General features: G+C 41.3%; 1 protein-coding gene across 1 annotated transcript in view; it reads left to right on the top strand.

The window, feature by feature from the left end:
* dnmt3bb.1 (DNA (cytosine-5-)-methyltransferase 3 beta, duplicate b.1) overlaps positions 1-19559 on the top strand; it is a 294113-nt gene that overhangs the window by 249803 nt on the left and 24751 nt on the right. The window contains exons 18-20 of the mRNA XM_070895082.1: positions 3876-4024; positions 7183-7268; positions 18474-18543. Coding sequence (XP_070751183.1) covers positions 3876-4024; positions 7183-7268; positions 18474-18543 — 305 coding nt within the window. The remainder of the gene's footprint in view (positions 1-3875; positions 4025-7182; positions 7269-18473; positions 18544-19559) is intronic.

Here is a 19559-nt window from a genome sequence, read left to right on the forward strand (position 1 = left end):
TATTTCTGTCTTAAATGTATTCAATGTCCCAGCTTCCACAGCTCTCTGAGGCAGCAAATTCCACAGATTTACAACCCTCTGAGAGAAGAAATTCCTCCTCATCTCTTTTAAATGGGCGGCCCCTTATTCTAAGATCATGCCCTCTAGTTCTAGTCTCCCCCATCAGTGGAAACATCCTCTCTGCGTCCACTCTGTCAAGCCCCCTCATAATCTTATACGTTTCGATAAGATCACCTCTCATTCTTCTGAATTCCAATGAGTAGTGGCCCAACCTACTCAACCTTTCCTCATAAGTCAACCCCCTCATCCCCGGAATCACCCTAGTGAACTTTCTCTGAACTGCCTCCAAAGCAAGTATATCCTTTCGTAAATATGGAAAACAAAACTGCACGCAGTATTCCAGGTGTGGCCTCACTAATACTGGTATAGATGTAGCAAGACTTCCCTGCTTTTATACTCCATCCCCTTTGCAATAAAGGCCAAGATTCCATTGGCCTTCCTGATCACTTTCTGTACCTGCATACTATCCTTTTGTGTTTCATGCACAAGTACCCCCAGGGTCCCGCTGTACTGTTGCACTTTGCAATCTTTCTCCATTTAAATAATAACTTGCTCTTTGATTTTTTTTCTGCCAAAGTGCATGATCTCACACTTTTCAACGTTATACTCCATCTGCCAAATTTTTGCTCACTCACTTAGCCTGTCTATGTCCTTTTGCAGATTTTTTGTGTCCTCCTCACACATTGCTTTTCCTCCCATCTTTGTATCGTCGGCAAACTTGGCTACGTTACACTCGGTGACATCCTAGTGATGATTCTCCCAGTAGCTCTCTGTTTGTTCTCCAGGGTAGCACTTGCTTGCTTTTTGGTACTGTGGATACGATCAGCAATTTGGTAGACTGGATATCTGATCCTGTGTCCATCCCTCTGCAATGCTCCAGTGCAATGTGCATCATGCCATCCTCAATTCTGTTATTTTATGTATTAGAAAATCATTCACAAAAGACTACCCTTCCTCAGTATCTTACAATGTTTATGCTGATGGTATTTCTAATTTTAGGTACTTATTGATACAATATTAATGGTAATGTACCTCAATCGGATATCTGTGAAACACTGAAAGTAAAGTATTAGTCCAGAATCCTTCCTGTAATTAAATATTCATAATCTCCCTTATCAGTATTAACTGACCCCCATTTACTCAGTTGTGAGATGCAGATGTTATGAATGCTAGTACAAAGCCCAGTGCTCAGTTTACTAGTTACTATAATTCACAGGCTTGAACCCACAACCACCTTACTCATACAAGAGTACTATCAGGTTTATGAAATACACCAACAACAATGAGCCAGAGCAGAGGCTTGGACCTGATAATTAGGATTGTAAAATATTCCAGTTCTCTACCTGAAATAAACTGCATTGCAGGCAATTTTGGAAAATAATTTCAACACTTTTAGAATCACATCCAGTACCTAAATGCCAGCTTGGCTCTGCTTCAGAAGGTTGTGGGTTCAAATACAGCTCCAGGACTTGAGCATGTAATGCAGGTGATACTTGAGTGGGGCTCATGTGAGAGTGCATCATTGTCTCTGATTGAGCTACCTCCCAAAGCATTCTTATCCAGGCCGTCTGAGGTACCTGTCCACTGCCACAGTATTGGTATGTACAGCTAAAATCCAAGAACAGCTCTTTGGGTAGGTTCATTAGGTGTGTAATCAGCAAACCTGTCAGTTGAACAGAATTTAACATCAGTCATTTGTTTGATCTGTCAGTTACCTCCCAGTAGACATTCAACCTTCAAGCTTACTCCAAATGTGTGAAAAATGGGGCCAGCACTCCTGTGGCAACCCAATATTCTGCCATTGTAGCCTGGAGAGTGTAATATAACCATTATGAAGGTTTTGAAGTGACCTTGTATAGTAGAGCACATAACCCATTGGTTTAGTCTTGCTTGGATTTTGAGCTAAACTGATGATTTTATTTTTAATCAAATCTCAGTTCTAACTTGCTCACAATGCACATTTCCAGCACAATACCAGTGTATTTTCCTGTGACCTTTTCGTAGAAGCATAGAAATTTATGGCACAGAAGGCGACCGTCATGCCTGTGCCTTTCATACTGCAGACATGTGATTGCAAAACGCTTCTTTTTATATATCTTCTAAATTATCTTTCGACAAACAACAATATTTCTTTAAATAGGTCATTAAAGATTGTTCCAGTTATCAGGTTCCAACTGTGTTCAACAAGGGAAAGAAAAGCAGTCATCTCTAGTAATGAATCTACATTAAGACTGGGCAAACCAAATTTGCAGTAATAATGTGGAGGACGAATTCATGGAATGTATACAAGATAGTTTTCTAGATCAGTATGTTAAGGAACCAACTAGGGAGCAAGCTATTTTAGATCTAGTATTGTGCAATGAGAAAGGGTTAATTAATAACTTGGTAGTAAAGGGGCCCTTCGGGAAGAATGACCATAAAATGATAGAATTTTATATTAAGTTTGAAAGTGATTTAGTTAAATCCGAAACTAGGGTCTTAAATCTAAACAAAGCAAACTACGTAGGTATGAAGGGCAAGTTAGCTAAGGTAGATTGGAAAACTACATTGAAAGGTATGATGGTAGACAAGCAATAGCTAGCATTTATAGAATTAATAAATAATTTACAACAAATATACATTCCTTTAAAACACAAAAATGCCACTGGAAACGTGGTCTAACCGTGGCTAACAAGAGACGGTAAAGATAGTATTAGATTAAAGGAAGAGGCTTATATTGTTGCCAAAAAGAGCAGTAAGCTTGAGGATTGGGAAGATTTGAATGCATCTTTCTGCAATTTGTCTACAAATGGTAATTTGCAGAATCATTGTGTAAAAATTCATCAACTTGCAAACAAATGGCAGAAAACTGCACCAGAAATTCTACCGATGCCAACAACCAGGGGACATAAATTAAAAGTAACTAGTAGAAGGTTTAGAGGGGATTTGAGGGGAAATTTCTTCACGCAGAGGGTTGTGGGGGTCTGGAACTCACTACCTGAAAGGGTGGTAGAGGCAGAAACCTTCACCACATTTAAAAAGTTTTTGGATGTGCACTTGAAGTGCCGTAAGTGCCTGTAAGGTTATGGACCTAGAGCTGGAAAGTGGGATTAGGCTGGATAGCTTCTTGTTGGCCGGCACGGACACGATGGGCCGAAATGGCCTCTTGTGCTGTAAACTTCTATGATTCTATGATGCTTTGTCAGTTGGTTTTCAGCAGTCAAGTCACTTGAATAAAGGTACCATGACTAATGAGGCTAATCAGTTCAAGCAAGGTGGAAAGTTAGGTAGTCCAATAGTTGGTACTTTTGTACCAAAAACTATAGATTCCTTTAATTTATATACACTTGTCTCCTCTTCTCCCCTCTCACCCCCCTCAACTGAAGGCTGGGATAATATTGCATGGTATCCTCCAGTTACATGTGGCTATTATTTATGTGTGAGCCTTGACAGTGAGCGTCAACAGGCACATCATCTGGAGAGAAGCTGAGCCTGATCCTGTCCACCCAATGTGCACATATACATACTACCAGCAGGGATTACTGGACAGCAATCAGGAACCAGAACTCTGCTATGAATTTCTCTTCCCTAACTCATTTAGAACAGCCCAACTGACATGAAGAATGCATGTAACCAGGATAATGGAAAATCCAATCCCTTGAATTGCTTTGCAAGAACCTCTACTCAGAATCCAGATTGGTGCAGTTCCTGTGCAAACATAAATATTCTCGTGCCCATTGATTGGGTGCTAATGAAGAGTGGAAAATTGCAGGCTGGTGAAATCAGCCTCATAAATATGTTAGTCATCACCATGGCTTTGCTGTGCTTTGTTGCAGAGGGCACAGGAAGACTCTTCTTTGAATTCTACCGACTACTTCATGACACCAGACCAAAGGAGTGGGAAGACAGGCCTTTCTTCTGGTTATTTGAAAATGTTGTTGCCATGGGCGTCAATGATAAAAGGGACATTTCACGATTCTTGGAGGTAGTATTTAAACTCTGACCAGTTATATTGTTTCCCACCTGTTCTCAAATTCATTCATTATGGTAATTCTCACTATAACACTGTGCAATATAACATGTTGTTGATGGCTCTCTTATTAATGAAGAAAGTATACAAAAACATGATTGACTGAATTTCCCATTGCTGTATGCATGGGCAAAAATAAACAAAAAATGGATGTAACTATTTGTACTAACTGAATGGCAACCATTTCTCTGATTGGCTCTCCATTATCACATGATCCATTGCTGATTGGTCCCCTTGGGGGATAAGCCGTACCCTGAAATTTATCTGGAATGTGTAAATGGAACGGCCCAGCCTAACTTTGCACATTGTAACATGATCCATTTTGTCTTCAGAAGTCAATGTCCCATACCCCAGCGTAAATACATCCCTTCACCAGCCAAAGTCCCTTACCCCAGCGCAAGTGCTGCCTCCACCTTATGCCCCCCCACCATAGATGGGGCATCGTGTGCGGATTGTTAACAGGTTTATTGGGTATGAAGTGAATAATGACAGTGTCATGACTTCTGGATTTCATCCACTCCATCAATGTCCCTTGTAACTCACGCACCGAGCTTTCCAAGAAATCGGGTATGGGTGTAAAGGAGGTCGGAAGAAGGTGATCTGTCTTCCCTGAGTTCCCTCTTTCCCCTCCGTTCACCCCACCCCATCTCTCTCCTCCTCCCCCCAAGGCGCTCTCTCTCTCTTCCTCCCCCCGCCCCCCCCAAGGCTCTCTCTCCCCCTCCCCGTCGGTGTTTGCGGCACAGCGGGAGGCTCGGTCGGAGTCTCTGGGCTCAGCGGCTTGGAATTAATGTGTTCGGGGCCCCACTTCCGGTTTTGGGTGTCGGGAGGACACATGCACAGAAAGCAGTTAGTACAAATAGTTATTCTGATTTTTTAAAATGGGTGCAAATGGCTGTGATGTGCATTTTATATGCCCATTTACAATTTTCACTACATGTGTAAACTGCTTTGTTTGAATATACAGCAAAATCCAGTGTAAGTTGCAATCGCGAATATTACACTGGGCAGCAAAAGCTTATGGTTAAACTCAGTTATAAGTTGTGTGCCAGGTTTGTGGGTCATAAAGAACTATTTACTTGCTATTTACACAAATGGCTATTTTTAATGTAAATGATTACTCTACCTGCTTTTTTTTAAAAAAAAATGGACTGGCTTGACCACTGGAGTGATGGGAACAGGAATTTGCTTCTTTTAAAAATATTCCTCTGCAGTTCATTTTTAGGGTGACTCGAGCATGTGGAGCTATGTGTGTGTTAACAATGGTACCCTGGACTTGGGCAAACCTGCTGCTAGGACAAAACCGACTGCTCTCACCCATTGCTCTCTCTTGGCCCAGGGAAAAATGATGGAATTGTTTTCTCTAGTAAACAATATGTTGCCTACCTGTTTTATGCAGCAATGCACAAGACTGACTAATGCTACTAATGGTCCTACAGGCCCCTGAGAGAGCCTCAGGCAATACAATTCAAGGCATCTGTTAACTTCATAGCCACTAGCAACATCGTACCTGCTCTACTGTTTGGCTGCAGATGCTCTTCCTCATCCTTTTTCTCTTCTAAGTAAATCAGATATAGTGTTGGCCTGAGAAGAACAATACTGTGCAAAGTGGAAGCTTGACATTAGGCCCTACAAAACAGCCGTATCAATCCACTGTTCATACACACACTGCAGCCGAGCTGCCTAAAATAATGTAATTGCTAATTTTTCATTATACCCACCAAGAATTGCAACAGAAATGAGATTTCTTCCTTACCTATTTAATGGCTTTTCCACTTCGTATGCAGCTGCTAATGCCAAGTTTATATGGCCATTAAAATCCTCCTCTCTATCATAGAATGGTTACAGCACAGAAGAAGGCCATTAGGCCCATCGAGCCTCTGCCGGCTTTCTTCAAGAGCACTTCAGCTAGTCCCATTCCCCCGCCATTTCCCCGTAGCCTTGCAAATTCTTTTCCTTCAGGTACTTATCCAATTCCGTTTTGAAAGCCACGATTTAAATCTGCCTCCAACACCCTTTCGGGCAGTGCATTCCAGATCTGAACTACTCACTTATTTTCCTTATGTCGCCTTTGGTTCTTCTACCAATCACCTTAAATCTGTGTCCTTTGATTCTCAACCCTTCCGCCAATGGGAACAGTTTCTATCTACTCTGTCCAGACCACCTCATGATTTTGAACACCCCAAACAAATGTCCTCTTAACCTTCTTTGCTCTAAGGAGAACAACCCCAGCTTATCTAGTCTATCCACTGGAAACATTCTTGTAAATCTTTACTTCACCCTCTTTAACTCCTTCACATCCTTTCTAAAGTACAGTGCCCAGAATTGGACACAATACTCCAGTTGAGACCGAACCAGTGTTTTATTAAGGTTCATCAACTTCCTGGCTTTTGTACGCTGTGCCTCTATTTATGAAGCCCAGGATCCCGTATGCTTTTTTAACCACTTTCTTTACCTGCCCTGCCATCTTCAACGATTTGTGCACATATACCCCAGCTCTCTCTATCCATGCACCCACTTTAGAATTGTACCCTTTAGGCTATATTTGCCTCTTTGCATTCTTCCTATCAAGATGTATCACTTTGCACTTTTCTGTGTTAAATTTCATCTGCCAGGTGTCCTTCTTGAAGTTTATCACTCTCCTCCTCACTGTTCACTATACTTCCAAGTTTTGTGTCATCTGCAAATTTTGAAATTGTGCTCTGTACTCCCAAGTCTAAGTCATTAATGTATATCAAGAAAAGTAGTGGCCCTAGTACCAACCCCTGGGCAACACCACTGTGTACCTTCCACTAGCTCGATCGTTTATGATCAACATTAATGGTGGAAAATGACATGAAAGGCACTGATTGTTGTTTCTGTGTTATTTGATGAATAAAAGTGAAATGCAAGTGTCTCTTTCAGGTCGGATCTTCTTGCTCCTGCTTGTTCCATCCTAGAAATGCAAATCATGCACAAACAGAGTGGTAAATCTGCCATAATGAGTCCTCCAGCCCTTTTTCCTCATCAGAAAAGAGCATTAATATAGGGTATTCCAATAAGAAAAATCATCACTTGTAAATCTTCGCCTGTAGTTGCCCCAACAATAACATTTTCCCTCTTTTTCTCTATTACAGTGTAACCCAATTATGATTGATGCAATCGACGTATCAGCAGCGCACCGAGCTCGCTATTTTTGGGGAAACTTGCCAGGCATGAACAGGTTAGATGTGTTTCTGTTCTTGTAAACTATTTTTGAATTTTGTATAGCCCTTAATTCAGTTTCTTAGTTTGATATTAAATACTTTGCTTATATACTAAAAAGTAAAATAATGTACTAAAACTTTGTACTGGTTGTAATAAAGTGTGATATTATAATGGCTTCCTGCAGGTGGAACTGTAGGTCAAACATTCATTTGAATGCTGGAGAACTAAAGGCTAAAAATTATTATTGGCAGTATTAGTCGATGAATGCTTAATCTATCATATGAAATTCTCTATCTACTATTTCAACAGAGGTGTTAATCTGTTTAAAATAAATGGGTTATATCTCCACTAAGATAGAGGAATTTCATACAAACACGTTGAGCATTTATCTGCTAATATTGTTAACAGGACTCTCTATCCTTAAAGATATACTTATTGCTTACTTTTAAATTTTGGCTAACCTATGATAGATACTTACCACAGTGTCCTTTGCGACCTGAACTTGAATCCAGCTCTAATTGACAGGGGAAAGTCTTTTATCTCTATCGCCTATAAAGATCCTTATGTGAAATGGCAGAGAAGTCAAAGTGATGGCTTGAGTGGAAAATGAAAATACTTACACCAATGTAATAGGCTCTTCTGAGGTCAGGATTAAGGCATATTGTTGGAATAGAGTCGAAAGAGCTTTTGTTTGCATCTTTTTCATGTAGAACCTGATCTGGAAGTGCTTGGTTCAGACACTCAGCTGTGCAAAGTGGCAAATTTTTTCCACATCCCAGCATTGGCACCTATCAAACAAAAAACAAAACTATTCTGACTATGGAACTTACTGATAAGCAACTTGCAATATTGATATCACACTCAATAATTCTTCAGCGTGAGCATCATTAAGATCAGTGACTGGAGCGCTGGTTTGGTTTGCAGTCACTGTTGACAAGAAAACAGCTTCAAATCTCAATAACCCTTGCCAAACATCATAATATATGTATTACAAAAAAGGACATGTCCTGGTATGATCAGCATTGTCGACACTCACGAGTCGCTCATGTATCCCTTGATGTGTGGAAGATTCTTTCATACTCGCGATTCACATGGGAAATTTAAACATATTAGCAGGCTGTGTGCAATAAAAATTGAATTTTACCTTGTTAAGCTTAGTGTATATATCTTTAAAAAATGTTGTATCCTGGTTCTAGATGGAATTTACTCGCCTTATTTGTCTATCTCATAAGCAAGGAATTTTTTGATCAAGAATTAATTAAGTGTCCTTGATGGCCGTAATATGTCTAAAATGCTACTGATTGTATTATAACCAGAAGGTTCTTCAGACAGGAATGTGGTTTGCAACTGATATGACATTAACCTCTCACTTTAGCGCATTGTTTTATGATTTCCTGGACTCAATATAGCTTTGCGTCAGTTCATTAACCAACCTCCTAATCAATTGTATCTGATCTGTAAACTCATCAAAGTTGGCTGCTATGGACAAGTGTTTATATTTCAAATTAATTGAAGATATATAACACAAAAGAATCTTTCAGTGTTCCACAGTTCTGGCAGTGGCCGATATATGTTCAGATTCATTAAACTCTATAAATTGGTGGCTTCTGTATTGCAAGAGACTGTCATTTCAAGAGCTTGTCAGAAAGCGTTAAGAGAACACTGAACTCTTTTATAGTTACATGTATTCTAAATGATTTCTTGTCCTATATAGTATCTGTTTATAACATTGTTTCTTTAAATTAACTAATTGTAAATAAATTTGGTTTTTTTAACCTGCGCAAAATTGGTCCAGCTTTGATGGAAATCCGACATAAGTTCCAGTATTAGTACTAAATAAGGTAATTCTTTATGTTTGACTCAGTACAGCAAAGAATGAAAGATGCAGATTGTAAGGACAGTGCCCACTTAGGGAAACTCTTGTCAGGCCTTTATAGGAGATAATGTTGGAATAACCAAAACCATAACCGTATTCTTAAATCTCCCATGTGAATCATGAACATTGGAAAAAATTTTTTAGTGAATTACTGGTGTTAGCAGCATTGAATAATTTCAAGATTATTTTAAACTCCGTGTTGGGATAATCAGGATCATTTACCACCTTCATGCTCCCCCTCTTCCAGTCCCCTCTAAGGACTTACTAGAAGGCCACTGTCAGTGTCACAATGGCCCAATCTTCGAGGCCTCTTCTTTGGCGAAATGCCTGGGAATGCCCATTAGGTGTCCGCAGCTTGCCGGTTCGATGACAATGAGGCCAGAGGCCCAATATTAGGTGCGTATTGCGCCTATTCATTCAAGCAAATAGTTCGATCCCTGTGCCCCATGTGTGCCTGTTTTTGGCCACAAATGTATTTTTCCTCCTGAAGATTTCCAGAGGACTGCTCTTTAAATTCCAGTTTCTTAATCAAAAACAGCAGAATTTTCTTGTGCCTCGAGTTCTCGTTAGCATCCTCTCCTTTATCAAGTACAAGTAATGTTAATTCTAATTGTATAAAACCTAAACTTCAGCCGTCACACTGATTAGTTAAAGCGTTATTGAACAGTTCATAGAATTGGTCTTGGTTTTGGTTTCAATTACCAGGGTAAGATGTTCTAAAACATCCTCTCCAGTTCATCCAGATCACATGCAGCAACATGAACTGTTCATCTATCACTTGGTACAGCACTGCTTGCAGCATATCATTTACAGCACAGTGTAGTAACTGAGAATCCTGTATCTGAATAATTTATATTTCTTATTATTCTATTAGCAAAATTATGAAATGGGAATATATCAAAATTGATCGTTTGGGGTGGTTGGGAGGTTGATTTGTTTGTGTTGAGGTACGAGGAGAGACTAGTTTTTGGGAACAGGGAATCAAATTAGTCTCACTCCATCTGGCCTATTACTTCCTCTAAGTAAGCAACAAGAGTGATTCCAGGCTTCAGTAATTTAAGTTTCTTTGAAGAACTGGAGACTTTGAAGTGACCTAATTGAAGTTCTCAAATTTATGAAGGGAATTGACAAAACTACCAGGGATGCTCTGTCACAATGTCGCCAATACACCATTGGAATGGACAGTATAACTGGGTTCAAGAAGCAATTCTTTTGCTTCTAGAGAAACATCTGAGCAATACATTGAGAAACTGGGTGGCTGGGGTTAAGGTAAAAAGGACTAGCCTTTTAAACTTACTGGCCTCTTTTGATCTTAAAAATTCTTACATTTTGTATAGTCACAAGAATAGCTCTTCTAGTTTTGTGACTGATTGACATGCGACATGTATTTTCCAAATTTAAATGATCTATTAGATGTATTGGCGACATTATGACAGAGCACTATTAAATGCATTGAGGTAGAGTTTCCGCTGGTTTGTACCAGTTTTAGCAGCGCAGTCCAGGTGAAATTGGCCGAACCAGCGCGGAAGCTCGTTGCCAACTTACAGCAAGTGCAAATCGAGTTTCCGTGATCTTTAACGCAGGTTTACAAATAATTTTGCCCAAAGCCGGCCCCGCCCACAAAACTGACCACATTGCAGATGGAAATAATGAGGGTGGTGAGTTTCTGCCAATTTCAGCCATTTGAGGAGGGTCTTCAAATTGAGCTTGTTTTTTTAGGCATATAGGCACTAGTCGTCATCATCGAAATTGAGGAAGATTTGCTTCCACTCTAAAAATGAGTCCTTCGGTGACTGAACAGTCCAATACAGGAATTACAGTCTCGGTCACAGGTGGGACAGACAGTTGTTGAAGTAAAGGGTGGGTGGGACTGGTTTGCCGCACACTCCTTCCGTTGCCTACGCTTGGTTTCTGCATGCTCTCGGCAACGAGGCTCGAGGTGCTCAGCGCCCTCCCAGATGCACTTCCTCCACTTAGGATGGTCTTTGGCCAGGGACACCCAGGTGTCAGTGGGGATGTTGCATTTTATCAAGGAGACATTGAGGGTGTCCTTGAAACGTTTCCTCTGCCGACCTTGGGCTCGCTTACCATGTAGGAGTTCCGAGTAGAGCGCTTGCTTTGGGAGTCTTGTGTCAGGCATGCGTACAATGTGGTCCGCCCAGCGGAGCTGGTCGACCCTGGGGATGTTGGTCTGGTCGAGGACGCTAACGTTGGTGCGTCTGTCCTCCCAGGGGATTTGCAGGATCTTGCGGTACCATATCTCAGTACCATTCTTCAGAAAAATGTATAGTCACTCAATCTACAGTCAACCTGATGAGCAGAAAATGTTGCACTTCATTCTGATTCAAGAATCATTGGATTTACTGTTTGGATCAATTATCAAGCAAGTATCAATCTAGTAAACTCACAAGCAACCTAAGTAAAAAGCTTTTAGAAGGATTAAATTTGTAGCACATTTATCACTGGCTACATTTTACAAACACAGGCAATACTGACGCATATCACTTATTTCAGCTGTCACAATGTGATGGTACAAAGTCAATTGACCGCTCAATCAACACTATATACGATCTTATTGAATTACTCCTGCTCTTATTTCTTATGTTCTTGTATATAGCCACCTATTCTTTCATAGGCAGTCCCTCGGAATTGAGGAAGACTTGCTTCCACTCCTGAAGTGAGTTCTTTGGTGGCTGAACAGTCCAATACGAGAGCCACAGACCCTGTCACAGGTGGGACAAATAGTCATTGAGGGAAGGGGTGGGTGGGACTGGTTTGCCGCACGCTCTTTCAGCTGTGTGCACTTGATTTCTGCACGCTCTCGGCGTTGAGACTCGAGATGCTCAGCGCCCTCTCGGATGCACTTTCTCCACTTAGGACGGTCTTGGGCCAGGGACTCGCAAGTGCCGGTGGGGATGTTGCACTTTATCAGGGAGGCTTTGAGGGTGTCCTTGTAACGTTTCCGTTGCCTACCTTTGGCTCATTTGCCATGAAGGAGCTCCGAGTAGAGCACTTGCTTTGGGAGTCTCGTGTCTGGCATGCGGACTATGTGGCCTGCCCAGCGGAGCTGATCGAGTGCTTCAATGCTGGGGATGTTAGCCTGAATGAGGACGCTGATGTTGGTGCGCTGTCCTCCCAGGGGATTTGTAGGATCTTACGGAGACATCGTTGGTGATATTTCTCCAGCAACTTGAGTGTCTACTATACATGGTTCATGCCTCTGAGCCATACAGGAGGGCGGGTATTACTACAGCCCTGTAGACCATGAGCTTGGTGGCAGTTTTGAGGGCCTGGTCTTCAAACACACTTTTCCTCAGGCGGCCGAAGGCTGCACTGATGCACTGGAGGCAGTGTTGGATCTCGTCGTTGATACCCGCTCTTGTTGATAGGAGGCTCCCGAGATATGGGAAGTAGTCCACGGTCTCCAGGGCCGCGCCATGGGACCTTTTAAAAGTTTTTACATAGTAAATTAAATAATTTTTTAATAAGAAACAGACATTGTACATTGGTACAATGAAACTAGTAAATGGTTCAGTATAATTGTTTTAAGTCCTTTTCAGTGATTTAAAATTAGGTTACTCACCGGTGGAGGATTAGGCACTCTTATTGAAAATGCTTATTTTTGGTGATCAACCCATTTTCAGCTGTATTAATGGCCTGTAAATCCCGGCCTCCTTGGGTCTGTACTGAGTGTGTACGGACCCGGGAAGGCATCGCAAAAGCTGGACTTGACAGATCCAACGCATATCGGGAGCGAGGACATTTGCAAGCGCAAGATTGCGGGATTTACCAATATCTTGCCCAGCAAATGTCCTCAAAACTCTTGCGCCTGATAAAAGCAGGCGCATAGCCTATTTTTACAGGCGTAAGAGTTTTAAAACATACAAAAATATAATTAAATTAAATTTAAAAAACATATTTTATTGTTTAAAAATCCTGCTCACTAAGGTAAGTTTATTTTTATCCTTAATTACAAAACTTTAAAAAAAAATTGGAAAAATATATATTTTTTTTCCAAGGCATTTATTAACTTTAATTTCAATTAATTTTAGTTATGTGAGGTGTGTTTTTTTATTTTTTATTATGGTGTTTCATGTGTGTGTTTGGTTTTTTTTCTCATTAATAGCAATGAGAACTCGTAGATACGGAGTTCTCATTGCTATTAATGAGAAAGCTGTGGAATACTTCACCTGATTGGTTGTGCAGTCACACATTACTGCACCTCCTGCGTGGGAGCCTGGAGGACGGGAGCGCGCTTCGCAGTGCGGGAAGAGAAGGCCTCCCCAACGAAATCCCACGCTGCTCCAGGACCGCTAGGTACTTTGGTAGAAATTTTTCAGGTCGGAAGCATCCGGCCGCAGAAAGCCTCCGATCGCAATTTCTGAGCCAATAAAACTGCACTCTTAAATACGTCAATATATATTTTGTAATGCTTAGGAAGAAAAACGATTACATTTTGCTCTGCTGACCAACTGTACTGGTTCATGGAAGATTTTACGTTTGTGATTATGCAAATGAATTTTAGCGGAAACTTACACTGGAAGATAACAAGCGCAATTTCCCAATTGCACTCAAAGCGGAAACTCTACCCCATTGCTTTTACTGGCGGTCACCATTTCAAGAAAAATAATCACATATAAAGATATTTGCCGGGAATTTCCTTGTGCTATTTCCCGACTGACTGCCATGAATTCAGCATAGATGCGTATCTCAAATAGATGCGTAAACTGGATTTACACCGATCTACCGCTGAAGTTACAGCAGCCAATTAGGAAATCTCTGAGGAAATTCCCAACAGTTGTTATCTTCTTGTGAACTCCAGTCAGATGAATGTGTTCACAGTTCCTTGGTGTCATGGTGCCACGAAATCGCAAGTAGGGTTCACATTGTCACTTATGTCACATGAGATCAAATTGAAGAATAATATTAACACTCATTTCAAAAACAAAGGGGGCGAAATTGGGTTACGCCCTGTTTGGGGACGGTAACCGGGTTGGGGCGGAACTTCCTGCGTCCAGCGTGGAAGTCCCGCCCTGGCCGTGAAATTGCAGTTACTGCCCCTGCCCCTCACAGGAAATGGAGCACAATGTCAGCGTTCCACTTCCTGTTGGGGCAGTATCTGGGGCGCCACCTGGGCACATCGCGTAGTGCTGTCGCGTTTCAATGCCCCTTCCGTTAAAGGGGAGGGCCGCTGCACGCGCTTCAGGCCCTTTAATGGCTTCCACTGGATCACCAGAACTACACCCAAACGGAGTGCCAGTCTGTACGATGGCGGCTACGACCACGCGAAAGCAGATCAGAACGGGTTGATGGGTGAGTTGGCCGAAGAAAAGAAATGGCGGCGTGGGGCACAGCGCACCTCCCCTTTAACTTCTGCTCCGGGAGTGGAGGTTGGCCCAGTTTGTGACCCGTGAGGCTGGTGTGGGCTAGGCAATTTCTACCACGGAGCGAAAAGACGTCGCCGCGGGGTGCAAAGGAGTTGCCAGAGGTGCGGTAGCCTGGGGCATAACTAGTGAGGTGTGACACTACCGTGTTTGCGCCTCCACTAACTCCCGTGCAATTTTGTGGGAGCCGGTAGTACACCCCCCGCCCAACGAAAACAGTTTTGGGCCCTCCAGAGGCACTAATGGGAGGCGCAGAACAGGGCAATTTCGCTCCCAAAGTGTCTTCGTTTTGTTTGTCACTTGCTAAACATTGATGTGCACTGTATATACATGGGGGAATTTTCTTATTGTACCTTTCATTGTCACATTTCTTTTTTCACATCTCTGGTAGAGCCATATTCAATTTAGGCCTAAACATTTGGTCATTTTGTTCTCACAGTCATTACTTTACGACAGGTACTTCAATATAAAATGACCGTCCATGTAAAGACCTTGCGACTTTCTTGTAAACACCAAACAGATTAATGTGTTCATAGCTCCCTGTGCCCTGACAGGAAAAATAAAAAAGCAAATTATTATTTGAATGGAGAGAGATTACAAAATGCTGCAATACAGAAGGGCCTGGGGGTCCTTGTGCATGAAACACACAAAGATAGTATGCAGTTACAGCAAGTAATCAGGAAGGCAAATGGAAATTTGCTCTTTATTGCAAGGGGGATGGAGTATAAAAGCAGGGAAGTACTGCTGCAACTATACAGGGTATTGGTGAGACCACACCTAGACTACTGCATACAGTTTTGGTCTCCTTATTTAACGAGGGATATACTTGCATTGGAGGCAGTTCAGAGAAGGTTCATTAGGTTGATTCCTGAGATAGAAACATACAAACATAGAAAATAGGTGCAGGAGTAGGCCATTCGGCCCTTTGAGAATGCACCACTATTCAATATGATCATGGCTGATCATGCAACTTTAGTATCCCATTTCTGCTTTCTCTCCATACCCCTTGATCCCTTTAGTTGTAAAGGCCACATCTAACTCCATTTTGAATATATCTAACAAACTGGTAACAAATTCCACAGGTCCACAATTCTCTGAGTGAAGAAGTTTCTCCTCATCTCGGTCCTAAATGGCTTACCCCTTATCCTTAGACTGTGACTCCTGGTTCTGGACTTCCCCAACATTGGAAACATTCTTCTTGCATCTAACCTGTCCAATCCCGTCAGAATTTTATATGTTTCTATGAGATCCTCTCTAATTCTTCTAGATTCCAGTGAATATAAGCCTAGTCGATCCAATCTTTCTTCATATGTCAGTCCTGCCATCCCGGGAATCAGTCTGGTGAACCTTCGCTGCACTCCCTCAATAGCAAGAATGTCCTCCCTCAGATTAGGAGGCCAAAACTGTACACAATATTCAAGGTGTGGCCTCACTAAGGCCCTGTACAACTGCAGTAAGACCTCCCTGCTCCTATACTCAAATCCTCTCGCTATGAAGGCCAACATGCCATTTGCTGCCTTCACTGCCTGCTGTACCTGCCTGCCAACTTTCAGTGACTGATGTACCATGACACCCAGGTCTCATTGCACCTCCTCTTTTCCTAATCTGTCACCATTCAGATAATCTGCCTTCCTGTTTTTGCCACCAAAGTGGATAACCTCACATTTATCTACATTATACTGCATCTGCCATGCATTTGCCCACTCACCTAATCTGTCCAAGTCACCCTGCAGCCTCTTAGCATCCTCCTCACAGCTCACACTACCACCCAGCTTAGTGTCATCTGCAAACTTGGAGATATTACATTCAATTCCTTCGTCTAAATCATTAATGTATATTGTAAATAGCTGGGGTCCCAGCACTAAACCTTGCGGTACCCCACCAGATGAGGGGATTGACTTATGAAGAAAGGTTGAGTAGTTTGGGTCTATACTCACTAGAGTTTAGAAGAATGAGAGGGGATCTTATTGAAACATATAAGATACTGAGGGGGCTCGACAAGGTAGATGCAGAGAGGACGTTTCCACTCATGGGGGAATCTAGAACTAGAAGGCATAGTTTAAGAATAACGGGTCGCCCATTTAGAATTGATGAGGAAGAATTTCTTCTCTCAGACGGTCGTAAATTTGTGGAATTCTCTGCCCCAGAGAGCTGTGGAGGCTAGGTCATTGAATATATTTAAGATGGAGATGGGCAGATTTTTGAAAGATACAGTAGTGAAGGGTTATGGGGAGTGGGCAGGGAAGTGGAACTGGGCCCAAGATCAGATCAGCCATGATCTTATTGAATGGCGGAGCAGGCTCAAGGGGCCGAATGGCCTACTCCTGCTCCTATTTCCTATATTCCTATGACACACAAATCTCCACCAATCAGCAGTAGCACCCATTGAAATAAATAACTATATTGCCTTATGCCTGTGTTACAAAATGGCTCTCAGTTTCTTGTATTGCAAAATGGAGCTTGCATGTTTTCCTGAGGAAGACCTCTTCATATTGGAATGAGGTCTTGTTATAACTTCCTGCTCATTTTCCCATCTCTAGCTAAAAGTGACAATAATAGGAATTCACTGTATCCTAATTTATCTGTAAATGAATGCGTGTTCTCGATTACTGTCGCATTGTATTTGGTGTAATACTATCATGCAGCTTACTTTAGGTCTCTAGCGCAAGCATAAGAATTGAATTCCTTCTGTCTACATGCATGGACTGTCTGGCATGCAAAAATGTTTTAAGAATCTTGGAAATGCATGAATTTAGAGATTCTGTGTTGGGGATGGGTATATCCATGTGAATTTCGGGTATGCAGCATTTACATTATGTAAGGCCCGAGGGACAGTGACTGCAGTCAATGAATGCAGTCATATAGGACAAATATAATTTAATTAAATAATGCTAAGTGTGGATTTGATTAAGAGACAGGATTATTTCATTTGTAGAAAGCTATTCGTGGAATATATGAACTTAGAGAACTTAATAAATCTTAGTACCTCTGTAGCTTGGAAATTACTGAGAGCAATGTTCTTGCATGGATGCTCATATGCTCATATCAAATTCCCCTCGTCACTAAATTAATGAAGCTGTTAACTTTTTTACTTTAATTGGGTTAATACCGCTGTGAAATAGTAGAGAGTAATTTGATACAAGTGCATTAGGGGTTCATTTCAAAATACGATGAAGGTGCAATGTCTTTTGTTTGTAGTGAAAGGTTTATTACAGTTAGCAGAAATCTATTTAGATATGCTAAAAGTTATTCCGTTTAGTATTATAAGCCAGCAAATAAATCTTATAATAAATCTTAATTATTGCCTAATGATTACAAACATCATTGTTTGGGGAGAAATTTTCAGGGCTATGGGAAAAGAGCAGGGGAGTGGGACTAATTGGACAGCTCTTTCAAAGAGCCGGCACAGGAACAATGGGCCGAATGGGATCCATCTGTGCTGTATGAATCTCTGATCTTATTTTTGTCAAGAATATATACTTAACAATAGTTCACACTGAGCAGTATGCTTTCAGTACAGAATAAATAGTCAATTTAAATGTACTGCTACAGTAACATGTTCCCTAAAATACATCCAGTAAAATCTCGATTCGTACAAAGTTATTATTAAAATCATACTTTTCTGGCAAAGGTTCCATTACAGCTAGTAACTACTTTGCCATTCCCCACATCTTTAGAATAAAAGGAGTTATCGTATCTGTACTTTCTGTTTATAGGTTATTTTGCTTCCATTTGTTGATGTGATGGTAGTAAAAACTGTACTGAATACTTTAGTTACATTTCTTCATAGTGAAGAGTGTTGTCCCTTGATTGGCCAGCATCAATAAATGTTTCAGCTGTTGCTATTACTGTGGTTAATCATTTTATAATATGAAGAAATGCCTCCGCATTGCTTGAAAATGCATGATACAGAAAATACATGGAATATTTGGCACTGAAGTCAGATTTTCCACATTCTCAGGCCCCTGGTTGCTTCTTCAGCAGATAAACTGGAACTCCAGGACTGCCTTGAGCATGGTAGGATAGCAAAGGTAAGCTTTATACAACATGGCTCTATTAGATTTAATCACTCTTAGGTGAATGTCTATTTAACATTTACCATATTTTAGAACCTTCTGTTTATTTCAATTTCAAAAATGTGTATGCTTGAAAAATACCATGGGCTGTTTTTAAAGACCACTGTGTTTAAAGTCTCTTCTCTCTGACAACTGCAAGAGTTCTACAGAAATGTTTGGGGATTTTCAACATAAATACTAGCTAGCACAAGACCACAGCACTTCCCCATGTATCCCCTCCTCTGCTGAAGGCACTGAGTATTGCTAGGGTAACTCACTGCTCACAACATTTCCCAATTCCAGTAAAGATTTGTGACATTCCAGAGTGACTGGGAATTCTGTAAAGGGATCAATGATGCATCTAATCCTACTATTCTAGGCCCCTTGCAACCTTTCCAAACTCATGGTTACCACACTCCTGGTAATGGTTTAAAACAGGATTCTGCAATTGTGTTATTTTCTCAAAAAAAACAATGGGAATTAAATTTGCTAAAAAAGTCAAGAGTTTTGTATTCACCTATTTCGGTAAAGAGATTGACATGACAAATATTGGTGTTGGTTTGAAGAATTATTTTCAAAGTAAAGTTGGTGGGCTATGGAATGGATTACAAAATTGTATTTTCAGCTTCTTGGTTTGCAGTTTAGTGTAAACAGAGATGCAGAGTTCTCCTGAAACCATTGGCATAAGTTTACTCACCCATTTTAACCCTTCCTCTTCAGGGAGCTCTGACTATTGCTAGAGTCTGGTTTCAGTGCTGCCACTCGGGGAGGGGTATGTCACCAAAATGGAGAATAACTGGCACTATCTCATACCATACATTGTTGTACAAGTGCTTGTATGTGTGTGTGACTATCAACCTGTTTTTTGGACCCTAATAAATTCGGGACAGAGTCCCTGGGGGCTATTTTGATTTTTACTGCTACTTTTGGAACTGTCCCGGATCTCACGTACGTCACTGGCAGCACTCCATGCCGAAGCAGTCATTCTCATG

This window comes from Pristiophorus japonicus, chromosome 12, assembly GCF_044704955.1.
Source record: "Pristiophorus japonicus isolate sPriJap1 chromosome 12, sPriJap1.hap1, whole genome shotgun sequence".
NCBI classification, from domain to species: Eukaryota; Metazoa; Chordata; class Chondrichthyes; family Pristiophoridae; genus Pristiophorus; species Pristiophorus japonicus.